Below are 15,684 nucleotides of genomic sequence, written 5' to 3' on the forward strand. Positions count from 1 at the left end.
GGAGCGAAAAGCAGCACTACAAGCAGTGAAAGAAGTCTTTGGCACAACGTCAGCACCACTGGAGAGGGAATCGAACTCAGAGGAGCTGCGAACGGGATTGGAGACTGAATTGTCGAAGGGGGAAAGCACGAAGGACCCGAAGCTCACGCCGCAAACGTCGAAGAAATCTTCGGAAGCTGACTATGGAACATACAGATCTGGCATGGACGGAAATGGCTGGTACGGCGAGCATGAACACTTGAGCAGGCAGTTATGAGACTGAATTACGTGAGTTTTGATGCACAGGGCGGGGGGAACGGAAAGGGCAACTGAATGTAACAGTAGCTAGTACACGTACCCAGAGGCCAATAAGGCCGCCGTAGTACAGACTACGGAGTAGGAATTTGAGAGCGCGTTGCTCTCTAGTTTGGATGGGGATAGCTCTTTTGCAGTTAGGTCCTGTTCTGGGGGGGGGGGGGGGGGGGGGGGGGGGAGCCCGTGGAGGTTGGGGTGACTCAGGGCATAGTTTGGGGGGAGGGGGGTGGGACTGAGCTGAGGGGGGACAGTGCTCAGAGAAGGTGTTCTGAAGGTTCTGAAGTTTTGTTGGGGGCGGGCGGGATTGGTGTCGAACCCGTAATCTGGTCACGAAAGGGAATGGACTTGAACCGAATGCAACCGGACAATGGATAATGTGGGGTCATTAAAATGTATATCCTGGAATGTGCGGGGTCTGAACTCAATGGCAAGGAGATGCAAAATACATTCCTACTTAGTCCGCAGAGGGGTCCACATAGCCTTCCTAGAAGAAACCCACCTAACTAAAAAGGAAGGTATAGCACTGCAAAGGAGATGGAGGGGTCATCTGTTCTACACATCATACTCGGCGTTTGCTAGGGGAGCCCTAATTTGGATTCGAGCGGGGGTTCCCTTCCAGGTCACTAGGCACACTGTAGATCCCGACGGGAGATTTGTAGCAGTCGAGGGCTTACTTAGAGGCCGCCATATAGCACTCTGCAGCATTTACGCACCAAAAGTAGAGCAGGCATCATATTTCACTAGACTCTCTGGGGTATTGGCTACCTACTTCACCGGGCCGGTGCTGATGGGAGGGGACTTCAACTCTATAGAGAACACCACATTAGATAGGTCGCACCCGCCACTGCAGACATCCCCGATACACCGACTGGCGAAACACAGGACGAACTGGCAAGCGCAATGGGGCCTGACAGATGTATGGCGCATACAACATCCAACAGAGAGGGATTATTCCTTCTATTCCAACTTACACGACCTCCATGTCCGCCTGGACGCCTTCCTGTGCTCTCCACCGGTACTACCAGTGGTAGCCCGGACTGAATATTTAACACGCACAATATCAGATCACAATCTCTTGCTCTTAACGCTTGATTGGATGACCGAGATTGCGCAGATCCCGACGTGGCGGCTCCGGCCTGATACGTTGGATGACCCACCATTCCGAGCCGCGTTAGAAGACAGGCTCTCCCAATACTTTGCGGAGAACGAAGGCACTGCTTCCTCCAGAGCCATAAAATGGGACGCGCTCAAGGTTGTGGTAAGAGGACATTGTATAGGGAAGTTTGCGGGCACGAGGAGGACTTTAATGGACGACTTAGATAAAGCTGAGAGGAAACTGAGAACGGCGGAAAAGGAACGGCCTAACCGCCCCGAACTCCAAGAAAGGGTATGCACAGCGCGAGAGGCGGTAGCGGTGGAGGTAGAGCGCCTCTGCAGCTTCGATTACAAGACATACCAGACTAAGACTCTAGCCGAGGGGGACAAGGCGGGAACGCTCCTAGCCTGGCTGGCCAACCCTAGCAGAGGCAATTCCCCGATTCTGTCCCTGAAAGGGTCGGATGGCGTGATCTACAACACTCAACCGAACATATTGAATTGCTTTAGGGCATTTTATGAGCGGCTGTACAGACGAGAGCTGGAGAACCGGTCTGAGGCGATAGATGCCTTGTTGTCCGAGGTACAGCTGCCCCACCTAGACCAAGAACAAGCGGATGCCATCGGAGGTCCGATCACCTTGACAGAAATCAGGGGTGCAATAAAGAGAATGGCGCGCAATAAAACACCCGGAATAGACGGACTGCCCATTGAGTTCTATGGGAAATATATAGATCTACTAGCCCCAAGATTCCAAATAATCTATACCGAAGCCAAAGTGAAGGGCACGTTAACGCAGTCGATGCGCGAGGCGATAATGATTCCCCTTTTAAAACCGCGTAGAGAGAGCACTGACCCAGCCTTGTACCGACCGTTATCAATGCTGACGGCGGATTATAAAATCTTAAGTACAATACTGGCCACTAGGCTGGTATCCCACATGTAGGGCCTAATCCACAGAGACCAGTCTAGGTTCATTCCAACCAGGAACACGTCGCACAATATCCGTAGATTACTTCGGTTGTTAGCGGATCCTCCACCGAACGCGAGAGCCCCCATGGTATTGGCGATTGATATAGAGAAAGCCTTCGACAGCCTGGAGTGGAGTTACTTATACAAAGTGATGCAAAGATTTGGCCTGGGCGAGGGTTACATACGGTGGACGAGAGTACTTTATGCGTCGGCGGGAGCCAGAGTGAGGGTGGGAGCTTTGATATCTGAGCTCTACAAAGTTCACAGGGGAACCAGGCAGGGGTGTGCACTTTCTCCACTACTGTTCGCTCTAGCGGTAGAGCCTTTAGCGACACTGGCTAGAAGCGGCGAATACTATCGCGGTTTGGAGGTTGGGGGGACCCGCCACCATATATCATTATACGCAGATGACCTCCTGTTGTTTTTGGACAACGCTGAGGAGGCAGTAGAGGGTGCTGAAGGGCTCCTAGCTCGATTCAGAGAGGTCTCTGGTTTAAGAGTGAACTGGACAAAATCTTGCCTCTTCCCCATCCGAAAATCGGAAGACTGCCCCCTGGCCCATCCCAGACTACGCTGGGAACCCGACTGCCTACACTACCTCGGGGTGTACATCTACCACGAGCCCGCAGACCTATTGGACGGTAATATAGGCCGCTGCATCCGAGCGCTGCAAGGCAGCATGTCCTTCTGGTCCACCCTCCCCCTGTCCATGACAGGCCGGGTGTCATTGCTCAAAATGATAGCCCTACCACAATTGTTGTACTTCTTTAGGACCCTTCCCATATGGATACTGGGAGCGATCTTTAAATGCCTGAAATCCCAACTAGTGTCTTTCCTATGGGGAACAAGCAGGCGAAGGATAGCGTTGGCGACTTTGACCCGCCCAAAGACCGAGGGTGGACTAGCGGTCCCGGACTTCGAGCTATATTACCTGGCAGCACAACTGCAGTTCTTCACGCAGGAAGTAGCGAGGGTGTACCGGGGCCCGGAACAGGAGAGAGACATTGGCACCCCCTGCCATGTACTAGCATATATAACTCTACAACAAAGGTTAGTGCTTGGAGGACTATCCCAAGAGGAACGGACGTTGAGGTTATGCTGGAACCGCATGCAAAAGCGAACCGGCCCGGAGCATCCCTATGCGCCCGAAATCCCGATAGGCATGATAACAGCACTGCCGCATGGTGGAGACTGGTCGAGACTCCAACTTTGGGAGGAGGCTGGCCTAAAAATGGTGGGAGACCTCTTTGACGACGGGGTACTAACACCCTACCAGACCTTGCAGGAGCGGTATGACCTCCACAGAGGGGACTATTTATTGCATGCAGCCGTAGTAAGAGCTATCCAGGCACACTGGGGGGAGGGACGGCTAGGACCTAAGACCACCTTAGCATGTCAATATGCGATGATGGCGGCGGGGACATTCAAGGCGGTTACGTGCCTTTACTCCAGAATGCACACGGAAAATATACAACCCCTCACGCGCCTTAAAACTCATTGGGAAGCAGAACTGCAGAAAGAAATCCCAGACACAACGTGGTCCCAGCTGGTTCGGAGAGCCAAGAACAGCACCAGAAACGCCCGCTTCCAATTAATACATCTTTATATTATCCATAGGGCCTATCTCACCCCGCTCAAAATAGCAACGTATTTTGGCGCAGAGGACGCAGCGTGCCCTAGATGTGCGCAACTACGCGCGGGTCTCCTACATATGCTGAGAGACTGTCCTCACTTGCAAACCTACTGGAGGAGGTGGGTGACACCCTGAACGAGGTAGCGATCAGAGAACTACAGTATGACGATGCAGTGGCGATTCTACACTGGTTTCCGCACACACGCAAGAATAAACTGTCAGGCAAATTCATAGACATGGGATTACTTTTTGCGAAGAGGGAGCTGACCAGGGGGTGGAAAGCAAGGGCAGCGTCGACACACAAACGGTGGCTGAACGAGTTCCTGAAATGGGCGGCGGCGGAGAGCACGATTAGGTACCTACTGGCCCGTCGTAACGCAGATGAGAAAGATCAAGACGCGGCCATGGCGTGGGAAATCATGGTTCAGGCTCTCAGAGATAGCGCAGAGGAGAGCGAGGAGGAGGGAGAGGCGTAGAATCAGGGACCCTAGGGGAGGTGATCCTGGGCCCAACACCTGCACCAGACACACGACCACTTTTTCCTTTCGACTTAAGACTCCTAGCACTTTCATCATTACGAGACCTTCCGACACCAGACACGGGTACAGACACCGGGGGGGGGGGGGGGGAGGGGGAGGGGAGGGGAGAGAGGATTGTCAGTTGCCATGAATGACATGTTAAGGAACTCATGGTTCTTGGGGGGGAGTGGGGTGAAAAACTAAAAGCAGAGAGCGGGAGGCCAACAGAGTTGACTGCGCTACCCATTGGGACTAGCGAGGTACTACTAATACGTGAAACGCCGCCCGACCTCCGGGATGTGGGTTGTACGGCTGTGTACATGATGGTCGGATGGTGCCTAAGGGTCTAAGGCCCCGCAACGTAATACTGCAAATATGTTGTAATATTTACATCAAACTCTGCAATAAAAATTGTTTTACAAAAAAAAAAAATACAAGGGTAGATATAGGAATACTATATCTAAGCAAGGGGTGATTACACCACCTTGCCCAAGCTGAGTGTTCACCCTGTGGTGTCAGTTTGGATGGCCAGCCAGGGGTGGCATAATACATGCTGCAGCCCCTGGTAGGCCTTGGATGCACCTATGCCCTGAGTACCTATGGTACACTATACAGGTACTCACAAGGTGACCCAACACCCAATTGGATATGTACCTAAAGTACATGGAGTCCATTTTACAGAGAGCAGATAGCCTGGGGCCCTGATTAGCAGGATCCCAGGCCAACTACGTCAAAAACTAGCTAAACACTAGGCAAAAAGTTGGGGTAACCATATAGTCCGATATCCACCTTCCTACATCCTGGGCCTGCAACAATACACGTCCTGGACGAGGTGCTAGGTTTTCTCCCCCAGGATGGGCATGGGAAGCTTCAAAGGCATGCCGCCTTTGTGAGCTTCTCCAGGCCACTTGCTGTACTCCGCATCTGGCCCTCACCAGTTCTGACCCCCACTCTGGCGGAAAGACTGTCTGGAAACCCTATGTGAGGAAAGGGGGTGTGCCAGTCTGTGCCAACTCCACCCCTCAGGTGGGAGAGGCGAGGTGAAGCACAACTCCGGGCTACCACCATCTTGAGGATGGGGAGCCCTACCCAATCAGAGCTAGGTCCGGCCCCCCTCCCACAGGAGAGGAGCAGGATAGGGGCTGTACTCAGCCCAAGGCAGGGACCCATTGTTCCCTGCCCTTACACTACCTGTAACGCCCCCAAATTTAGTATTTAGGGGACCCTGAACCTTCCTTCCTCAGATCCCGATTTAGAAACCAGAACAACAAGGACGACCTGCCGTGCAGCTGCTAACAAAAGGACGACAACTACTGACTTGGCCCCAGCTCTACCGGCCTGTTGATCCTTGAACCTGCTCCTGCTAAATCCCGGCTTCTCCTGCGTGCAGCAACTTTGAAAACCCCGGAGACCCTGCCTGCCTTGCTCATCTAGAGACTGGGACTCACATGAGCAGTGGTTCTGCTGAAAACCAGCAACACCCCTGTGCCACCCAGGACTGCGAATCCAGCCACTCTGCACCCGCTGAGCCCAGCCTGTGCCTGAGTGGACAAAGACCCTGAGGACGTGCCCCTGGCGATTGTGACCTGAAATCCAGTGCCCAAGGACCTTCCGCGATGACCCAGGCGACGCCTATCGCCCACAACCAGGGACCCCTACAACTGCGACAGCAGAAGGTAAGATTTCCTGACGTCAAAAGACACCCCTGAACCCGGCGCCCCCCCTGTGCCTAACACCAGGGTGCATACCTATCCTCCAAGATCCCAACTTACCCCTCCGTGTTTGGAATCGCTAGGACTTGACTACTGAACCGTCAGATTACTAGCTGGAGGCCTAGGGGACTCGGGTGCAGAGTGTGCACTCTCACGCAGGATGCGGGACAAAGTCTATGGATGCTAGAATTTACAAAGTTAAGGATATCCGACGAATCCGACTAGTTAGGCTGAAAACGAAAAAGGATCTGGACCTTGGATAGTGAGGCTATGCTGGGGCACCGAAATGCCGAAGTTACCTAGCCCAGGGGCTGCGGCTGCATAGGTCTGAAAAGACGTCGGGAATCCTCGTTGCAGTCTATGGAGCCTGAAAGAAGAAGTTGCTGGCAGGCGACCAGTGAAGATTGTTCGGTGGATCCAAGCCTGGATCGAAGATGGAAGACACCTGTAAGCAGAGGGGACCAAGTTCTGAATCACTAGCCAGTGATTAGATGGGCACCAGGATGGCACCAGATGGAGTCACCTCGACCAGGTGAGTGGGCGACGCTGGGCTCTGCAGTCTCACGGACCAGGAGGCGTTGTCAGCGACCAGGATGGAGGTGCGAGCTGTCCCACGATGGTTGCTGCTGTCAACGTCGCTAGACCCAGGATTGGGGCAACAAGTCTTGGCAAATTCAAGCCCACGCGGTGGACTCAAAATGGCGTCTGGTGTGGACCAGGAGGGTCCGGGGTGCTCCTCTTTTGGAACGGAGCTAGGGCCAGTCTGGAGCAACCAGACCAGCGGTGTTGATGTCGTCGTCGGGAAGGCCACAAGCCAGCGGGCTAGTAGCCAGACAACGCGGCGAGCAGCAAACCGGCAGAAGGGCCCCACGCAGATCTCGTGGAGGCTGAACTTCGGTGCTGGAGCTCCTCAGGGTTGGGGCTTCTCGGACCCCAAAGCACCCACTCGAGGATCCCTCGGCGGTCGTGCTGGATAGAAGTCGTGCAGCTCTGATGATGGCCGGTCCCTCGAGGTCTCGTCGCACCTACGGTTCTCAGCTTAGCTGTAGAGGTAGGTAGAGGTCAGAGGTGCCAGGGAAGCCGGGTCTCGTCGTGCTGGTCGGTCGGATTCCGGAGGAAGGACGTGCAGCAAACCACAGTGTTCTTGGATGGTGCCTGCGGATGCAGGGTGACTACTCCTTAGTCACAAGGGAGAAATCTTGAGAAGAAGTCGAGAGTTCCTTTCGTAGAAAGTAGTTTCAGGATTCAAAGATCTAATTTGGAAGGGGGCCCGCTCCTATCTTTATACTAGGAAAAGGGGCTGGCACGCGACTAGGTCCTGCCCATGGGTGGGACCAGGAAGGGGGGTGGTTACACCCCTCTCCCATGCCGGACTTTCCCCAGCTCAGGGGCTGGTGTGCCCCTGGAACTGGTTCTAGCCGGCAGATGCATAGTGAGCACCGGGGTGCCACTTGCAGTCACCTTCCTCTAAAGCCCTGCCTACCCAGGATACACAAAACCCTGTCTGGGATGGTGCTAGCACCGCCCCTGACAGGAAACCCTTTGTCCAAGCCTCCCTCGCTGGAAGGACTCCCAGCAGTAGGAGGTCAGACTTGTGTTTGTGGTGGCAGCATCCATTTTGTGATGCTGAGGCTCGAGTTAACTTTAACTGGGGTTCACAGTTACATACATGTCTTGTCCCTCTAGAAGGGTGGAATGCTAACCCCCGTCGCCAGAATTGGCGAGGGGTTAGTATTCCAATTCGCATGACACCTTACTCGACATGTTTTGATAAAGCGATACCAGAGATAGCATATAACCGCGAGGATTATAATGCACTTAAGAGTATATGGTATGCGTTATCATGGAACAGCTATTAGGACTTGGTTCCGCAAGCTGCAAACGGGCTCAGCTCATGCCAGAGCACCATCTCACACGATTCCAAGCACTCTGCCTTCAGGATTGTCAAGGCCTGCCATAGGAGTGACTGAAAGGAATCTGTGTGTCCATTTTAGGGTTAGATATAGGTATACTATATCTAAAGCAAAGGGTGATTACACCACCTTGCCCCAGCTGTCGTGCAGCCAGTTGTGTCAGATTTAGATTGCCAGCCAGGGGTGGCATAATCCATGCTGCAGCCCCGGTAGGCCCTGGGTACACCTATGCCCTGAGTTACAGGGTCTGATAAGGTGGCCCAGTACCAATTAGATATGTACCTAAGGTACATGGATCCATTTTACAGAGAGAGCAGTAGGCCTGGGGTCCTGATTGGCAGGGTCCCAGGCCAACTAAGTCGGAAAACAAGCAAAACACCAGGCAAAAAGTTGGGGGCAACCAGAGTCAGGTATCCACCTACACCTAGTATAGAGAATTTTGATTCCCATGCAATATGTTTGAAGAATGATAAAGTATAGGTCATCCTTTTTAGTGTGCCCGTAAGGTATATGTTTTTAGGTAATTTATTTATCAAGCAATTTGCACCTCCCGAGTATGGAGCATTATATATTTTTTTGTATTTCTTTTTACTAAAGTTTAAAACATAAACAATAAAGAAACAAGGCAATACAATCTTTGAAATAGTGAGGCGTTCTGTGAGGGAGGAAAGCATACAATTTTGATACAATCAACGACAGTACAGGATGGGGGAGCAAGGGGAATTTCAAATCAGGAGACATTGTAGTTGAAATAGTAGCTGGAACGTTGGGTCAGGGGGAAGGCAAGGTAGTTTCTACATGTGTGAAGGGAGGTGTACATATTTCTCCTCGATAGGAGTTCCACTGGCCCCAGACTTCCCCCCTTTGCGAGGCTTGCCACGCGCTACGTATACCGTCTTCTCTCTGAACATACACCAGTCCATATTTTCCTTCCATGCCAGAACAGTGGGCGGCCTCCGGGATCCCCATAACTGTGCTATGTCTCTTTTGGCAATCATATTCCCAAGGGTCGCCCACTGCGTCTGCCCCACATCATAGTCAGTCGGTTCCCACACATTCAACAGGCATCTCCTAGCTTAAGGCAACAACGCAACACTCGTGACCTCTACCATAACTTCATGCACACCATTCCAGAAACGCACAATCACCAGGCACTCTCAGAGTATGTGGACAAAGGTGCCCAAGGAGCCGCACCCACGCCTGCACAGACCATCCAAGGAGTACCCCATGCTAACCAGGTAAGGACCAGACAAAGCAGTCAAAGTGAAAGACGGACAAAACCGACCTGAGTATCGGTGAAAGTATACAAAGGTGGAGGAGTCGGTGACCATGGGAGGAGGGGGGGGGGGACGACAAGAGGAAAAGGTCTATCAGGCGAACAAGGAGCAGACCAGTTGCAAAGAGGATAGGTCGAAACCGCCATGATGGAGGACCCACATAAGCCAATAGCATTATCCCAAAATGGCGGGAAATACACAATTAAACAAAAATAATAATAATAAAGGTAGCTGACTCCACGGTTTCATGTAGGGCTGGAAAAGGGGAGGTAGCCAAAGATTCACAGAGGGAGGAGGCGGTGAGGGAGGAAGCACAACAGGGAGACGAGGAAAACAATGTCCAATATCCGGCTGTGTAGGTGACGGTCAAGGGGGTGAACCAGAGCCAAACTCTATAGCTGCATAGGACAGCTCCACCGGGCATCGGCCAAGGTTGCTCAGGCTCTTCGGTAGGTATAGACCGTTTTGGTTTCTGCCCAGGAGGCATCGTCCTAGTTCCATCAAGAGCACCGGTCCTGGTTTTACTGCGAAGCACTGTCCTCCAGCTTGCCCCTAGTTCTTTAGTGGTGAGAGGAGAGGTGGCAGGGACAGTTTAAAAGTCTGCAGATGCATCATAGGTGGCTGCCATAATATTAAGTGTTCGCGTGCACCACACATGCAGCACCTGAGTTTGTAATTTGGGATTTCTACAGCTCCTAGGAGATTCAAACAGGTGCTATATTGGCAATGGTCGCCCATAGAATAGTTGCGTTGGCCCTCCGCAAGTGGTCTCTTTTAAAGGGAACGTTAACGTCCTCCATATTGGAGACCTGCAACTTTCGGGCAAAAATGCGCTAGTTGTGTTGTAATAAGGTGCTTCACTCTGAGCGTGATAGCCCTTGGTTAGATATCATGCTTGTAAGGATTGGGTGTCTGGGTTTTCACAGGTTGGGACCTATCTTTCACTGCGCCTACATGTTACAATAAGAAGCAGCGGCCGCCACCATTTTAAGGTCTGGCACATTGCGTCCGGGATCCCCCACACCACATCTCTGCTCCCAAGCCTCTATGAACAGTCTCCAGTCACACTCTAGGGGGTCCCTGGCGTTGTCGAGCGAAATCCTCCTACCGTCATGTCACGGCCCCGGTCAGACCAGCTATTGTAATGTCCCTTAACGGTTCCCTGGGCCGTTGAATCCTCCGATCTGTGGTTGCTCATGAGGGAGGAGCCAGTGTGGTCCGAGTGGCGCAGCTGTGCAGCGCCATCACCACCGGGCTGCACGGTCGCTGGCTTCCCGTTGTTTTGCCGCGATCCACTCGGAGGAATCTAATCCGAAAACCGGTGGTAGATTTTGCTCTGAGCTGCCCCCCCGCTGCCTCACACACAAGTGCAGCTGGGTCCAGAGGTCTCCCGCGCTCACCGGGTCCAATAGCACCGGCCTTCACTCCGGCGCCCACCCGGCCTGGCCCGATCCAATTCCCCCCCCCCCCCCCCCCCTTACCCCCCCCCCTTCACTCAGGTGGAAACTGACTTGGGGAAGTAGGTCCTTTCACCCACCCCAGCCGATTGATGTTAGTACTGGAGGGAGGCTCCCTTGTCACGCGGCTGTCGGAGAGTCTGCTCATGTATAATCTCAGCCTCGGCTCCTCATTTCTCCTTGCCTTTGCGGCCCCGTCTCCGCTCCGCCAGGGCTGCCCAGGCGCCATCTTGACTCCCGGCCGGCGAGTGCTTACAGTAGACTCCTCACTCGTTCCGCTTAATCGTTCTCGCCAGACGGGGCGTCCAGTCCCCCGGGATCCACCTGAATGCTATAGCGGTGTGGCAGCGCTCCACATTTGCACTGCTACACGGGCGCCATTTTGGCTTCCTTCCATTAAGAGTATATGGCGCTGGAAGTTTGTCATTACGAACTCCACAGCACCATAATGGCTTTACTGAAAACTGTGAAGTTTGATATCAAATGTCTCAGCACATTAAACCCACACTGATGCCTGTGTGGGATTTAATAACAAAAGAGATAATGCACATCCTAGGATGAGGTGCCAAGCCTCCTACCCCAGGATAGGCAGGGTCCACGAAGGGGAAGCTTCAAAGGCTTGCCGCCTTTGTGAGCTAACCCAGGCATTTGCTGCTTCCAGCAACTGACCCCCACTGGTTCTGAACCCCGCCACCCCACCACCCCTTTGGATGAGAAACCTAAGTGAGGAAGGGAGGTGGGCCCATCTTTGCCAACCCCACCCCTCAGGTGGGGGAGGCAAGGAGAAGCACAACTGTCCTTGCCATTTTGCAGATGAGGGGGGGAGACCTAGCCAACCAAAGTGAGGCATATGCCTCCCTCCCGCTGGAGGTTGGCATAATAGGGGGTGTACCCACCCCAAGCAAGGGACCGATAGGTCCCAACCTTTACTGACCTGTAACGACCCTGAACCTTGCTTCCTCAGACAAGAATCGAGAAGAATACAAGGACGTAAAAGCCGTGCTGAAACTAAGAGGAGAAGGAAGCCCACTGACTTGGCCCCAGCCCTACTGGCATGTCGCTACCGCGAACCTGCTCCAGCGAAATCCTGGTGTGTTGTACAGCCAGCAGCCTCAAGAAACCGAAGGACCTGCCCTGCCTTCCAAGACAAAGACTTTGTCTCCCTTGAGCACTAAATTTGCGCAACCACAGATTCTGGCCCAAGCCAAAACCATGAGTCTGCACCACTTTACATCCGACACCCAGGGCCCAAGTAAGAGTGGCCCAACACCATGAGGAGGTCTCCCTGGCGACCCTGACCTGAGATCTGATGATCTCTGACCTGCCTCAACTCCAAGCGAAGCCTGCAGCCCCTTTATGGAGGATCCTCCATTCCGCGACTGGAGCTGGTAAGAAAAACCTGACGCCTAAAGACACCCCTGCTCCCGACATCCAACGGCCTTGGGTGGCCCAACCGACGGTGTCCCAGCATCCTCAGGCATCCCTACTTACCTCTCCAATCAGTGGTCACCTCCAGAAGTTGTTTGTCCCCAAGCCTGCAGTCTTTGTTGCAACTGGAGAATCCCTATTGAAAACAACAAGGCACCCAACTCCAAAACAGCACCCAGCTGCCCCTGTGCAGCTGCGGGTGCTAACTCGGATCCTCCTTTGCCCTGAGCCTGATACTAGGAGCTTTGCTCTCACAACCTTATATCCTGCTCGTGAGCAGCCACCAACCGGAAGCTCCATATTCCCTATTGGATAACATTGGGCCTCAGCACCCTGCCGCCGGCCTCCCTGGTCCCACTGAGGGTGTATCAAGGGTGCATCCTTGACCCTGGGGGAACTCTGGTTCTAACCCCTGAATACCAAAGCCCACAAACCAGTAATTACCTGCAAACCGTTAACTTGATTTTTCTCCATAGAAATACATTGACTGTTTTTCCTTGGAAATTGTGGAATTGGTTTGTATGGAAAATTGAAAAACTGCCTATGTACTAAATGTGATTTACTTACCTATTGTCTAGGAGATGTCTCGGTGTGATATCTAGGTATATCACACTGATTAGCAAATGTTATCTGAAAAGTAACCTTAAAAGTAACGTACATAGGAATCTGAAAAGTAATTTTGAAAGCATTGACTTACCCGTTTATCAATCAACTGCATTTGAACCTGTATTCAATTGTAAAGCATTGCGTAAGATTTTGCAAAGTATTTATATCCTTTACCTGCACAAGGCTTGGCTTGGTTCTATAAATAAAATACCAAAATATTTTTTATGCAAACAAATTGGTCTGAGTTCAGTATTTAAGTGTGTGACCTCATTTTCTGCCGGAGTGTGTACAACAAATGCTTAACACTACCCTCAGATAACGCTTTGCTGCTCGTCCACACTACCACAAATAGAGAGGAAGGTGCTATCTACTTTTACCTCTGCTTAACTTTGGGGTTCCACTGTACTCTGTGCACACTTTACCTCATTTTTGTATAGAATATACAGAGCCAGCTTCCTACACATCATACTTTCACAGAGTGTTTGACATATCTGTGGTGCACATAGCATTGGCTGCAGTTCACAGAATAAAATAAATAGAGGGATCACTTCTTGTGTCATAGTTGTGAGAACGTATGGCTCTGTCATTTGTTCTTGTTTACATAATTATTATTTCTTTTTTTAAAGTAGACAAGTTCCTAACTTTCAGATTGGTGCTATCATCAGTATGGGAAAGTCCTCCACCCTTACCATCTTTCCTCTGTAGGTAACTTTAGTTTAAGACTTCTCCCCATACACAACAGGATAAGGTAATCCTCTGTCAATATGTTCAGACAAACTACTTTTTCAGAACTTTCGTGCACTTTAAAAAAAAAAAAAAATCGGGTGATTACTCTTCTCTTTCAATGTTAAAATATTTGAAACTGAAATTCATTCTGGAATTATTATGCATATTTGTTAATCCAATGGCAGTTTGTTTTATTAGATTAGTTTAAAGTGGCAGTGCATTGCAGTTTACCTCACTCAGTAACTTCATTACCCTTTTGCTATATTGTTTTTTTTTATAGGATACTCAGTGTTTACATGGTGACATTCCACAGAAGCAAAGAGAAGTGACTTTGAAAGGATTTCGAAATGGCTCGTTTGAAGTTTTGGTTGCAACAAATGTAGCTGCTCGTGGATTAGACATTCCTGAGGTCGACCTTGTAATTCAGTGTTCTCCGCCAAAGGTATGCAGCTTAATATTATATGAATAAAATAAAATATAAAAATGTTGGCTCTGCTATTCTTTAAAGGAAAAAGGCATTTGAAGAGGGTGACTTGGTTAGGTGTGGATGCAATGGCAACAAAGTGCGTGCTGCCCTCTGTAGCCGGTTTTTGATTGTCCTGTTAGTGTTTACAGTCACAGGGACAAAGTGTTGACCAGGGTCCTCTTCATGGCTTGAGTAAGCTCTACTGACCTGCCCCAATGTGTTCATGGATTACCTTATACTTATCCTTCAATGAGTTCGACAGTCGTTGAAGCTCACATGAGATGCTTTGTCTTTTTTTTAAGATCTAGCTTCTCAACGCAGCTGCCACCTAACCTTCATGTGATCACCAGTCAAAGAGCTTTAAGAAGCAGTACTGCGAGAAGGGCTTAGCTCCGACCACATGCTGGTCTTCCACTGTACAAGTTTTGATTTGGTGGGAGGGGGGTTATTTAACCAAAAACAAAAGTGCTAAATTGCACTTTGTCTTGCGGGAATGCTTATTCTCACTGCAGTAGTCTTGACTTGATTATGGTGAAAAGCCACTGATCAAGATTGATCTGTTATGTGTAAAATGTTATGACAAAAGCAGTAGGCTTGAGTTATTTATTGTAAAACATTATATTGAAAACAATAAGCCTATAAGGGTGGGTGGTGACTAAACTGTGCCAGTGTTTGCAGGCACATCATTCATTACATGAAATTAGGTGAGGATTTTGATTTTGAGTACCTCATATGGACTTGGGAGATTTGCACTGTGATAATCCCCTTTAATGTTGCATATTTTGCCAGATGCGATTATGTGCATATTTGTAACTTTGTGTCTGTACCCCTAAACGTTACCTTGTGGGCAAATGCACGCTCAGCAGGCTTGAGTTTGTTATGGTGACAGAAAATGATAATCATGCCTGTGGCCTTATTGGTTCATCAAGAAAAGTTACGTTGGTTGTTGAAGATCCGACCTGTCTATTGACAAGTTATGATAAAAGCAGTAGGTACAAGCAATACACTTTTATCCAGTATTATGGGTGTCTTTCATAGATTCACATGCCTGAATCATTCCCCATCGTCGAGACGGGAGTCTCCGGTACATAGAAAAGTAATGCCCCATAGACATATATAGAGAGAATTAGGCCTAAGGGCCTCACCTTAGTAGCCGATCTATGTCCTTTTGTAAAAAGGACCAAACTCTAGAAGAGAGCCAGTCAGCTAACACCTCCCTCTAGAACCTTCCTGTCAGGAGCCTCAGTCTCTCAGATTTTCTACCGCACGTTGTGCTAAGGGAGTCTCCACCTGAGTTCTCCTCAGGTTTCCTTACTATAGCTTATTTCTTCACAGATATGGATTATTTTCTTCACAACTGATTATGGCTGATGTTCAGAAAAAGAGTGGTCTCTTCAGAGAATGTACTTCTTGTGTAAAAAAGAGGTTACATATTGAAGATCAGCACAAGACATGCTTGTATTGCCTCTACCCGGACCATTCAGCAAAAGATAGCAAAATTTGTAGAACTTTTTCTACTAAAACGCTGAAAGACAGAGAAGGACGGCTTTTACTCTGGCTGAACAGGCTCAAGACCAGGGACAATCT

The 15,684-nt window shown here is 50.5% G+C and overlaps 1 protein-coding gene across 3 annotated transcripts in view; it reads left to right on the forward strand.

Annotated features, from left to right (window-relative positions):
• Positions 1–15,684, forward strand: part of LOC147711676 (nucleolar RNA helicase 2-like) — a 490,700-nt gene that overhangs the window by 162,338 nt on the left and 312,678 nt on the right. For all 3 annotated transcript variants that reach the window (XM_086922391.1, XM_086922393.1, XM_086922392.1), the window contains one exon: positions 13,912–14,073. In XM_086922391.1, coding sequence (XP_086778517.1) covers positions 13,912–14,073 — 162 coding nt within the window. The remainder of the gene's footprint in view (positions 1–13,911; positions 14,074–15,684) is intronic.

This window comes from Lissotriton vulgaris, chromosome 5, assembly GCF_964263255.1.
Source record: "Lissotriton vulgaris chromosome 5, aLisVul1.2, whole genome shotgun sequence".
NCBI lineage: Eukaryota > Metazoa > Chordata > Amphibia > Caudata > Salamandridae > Lissotriton > Lissotriton vulgaris.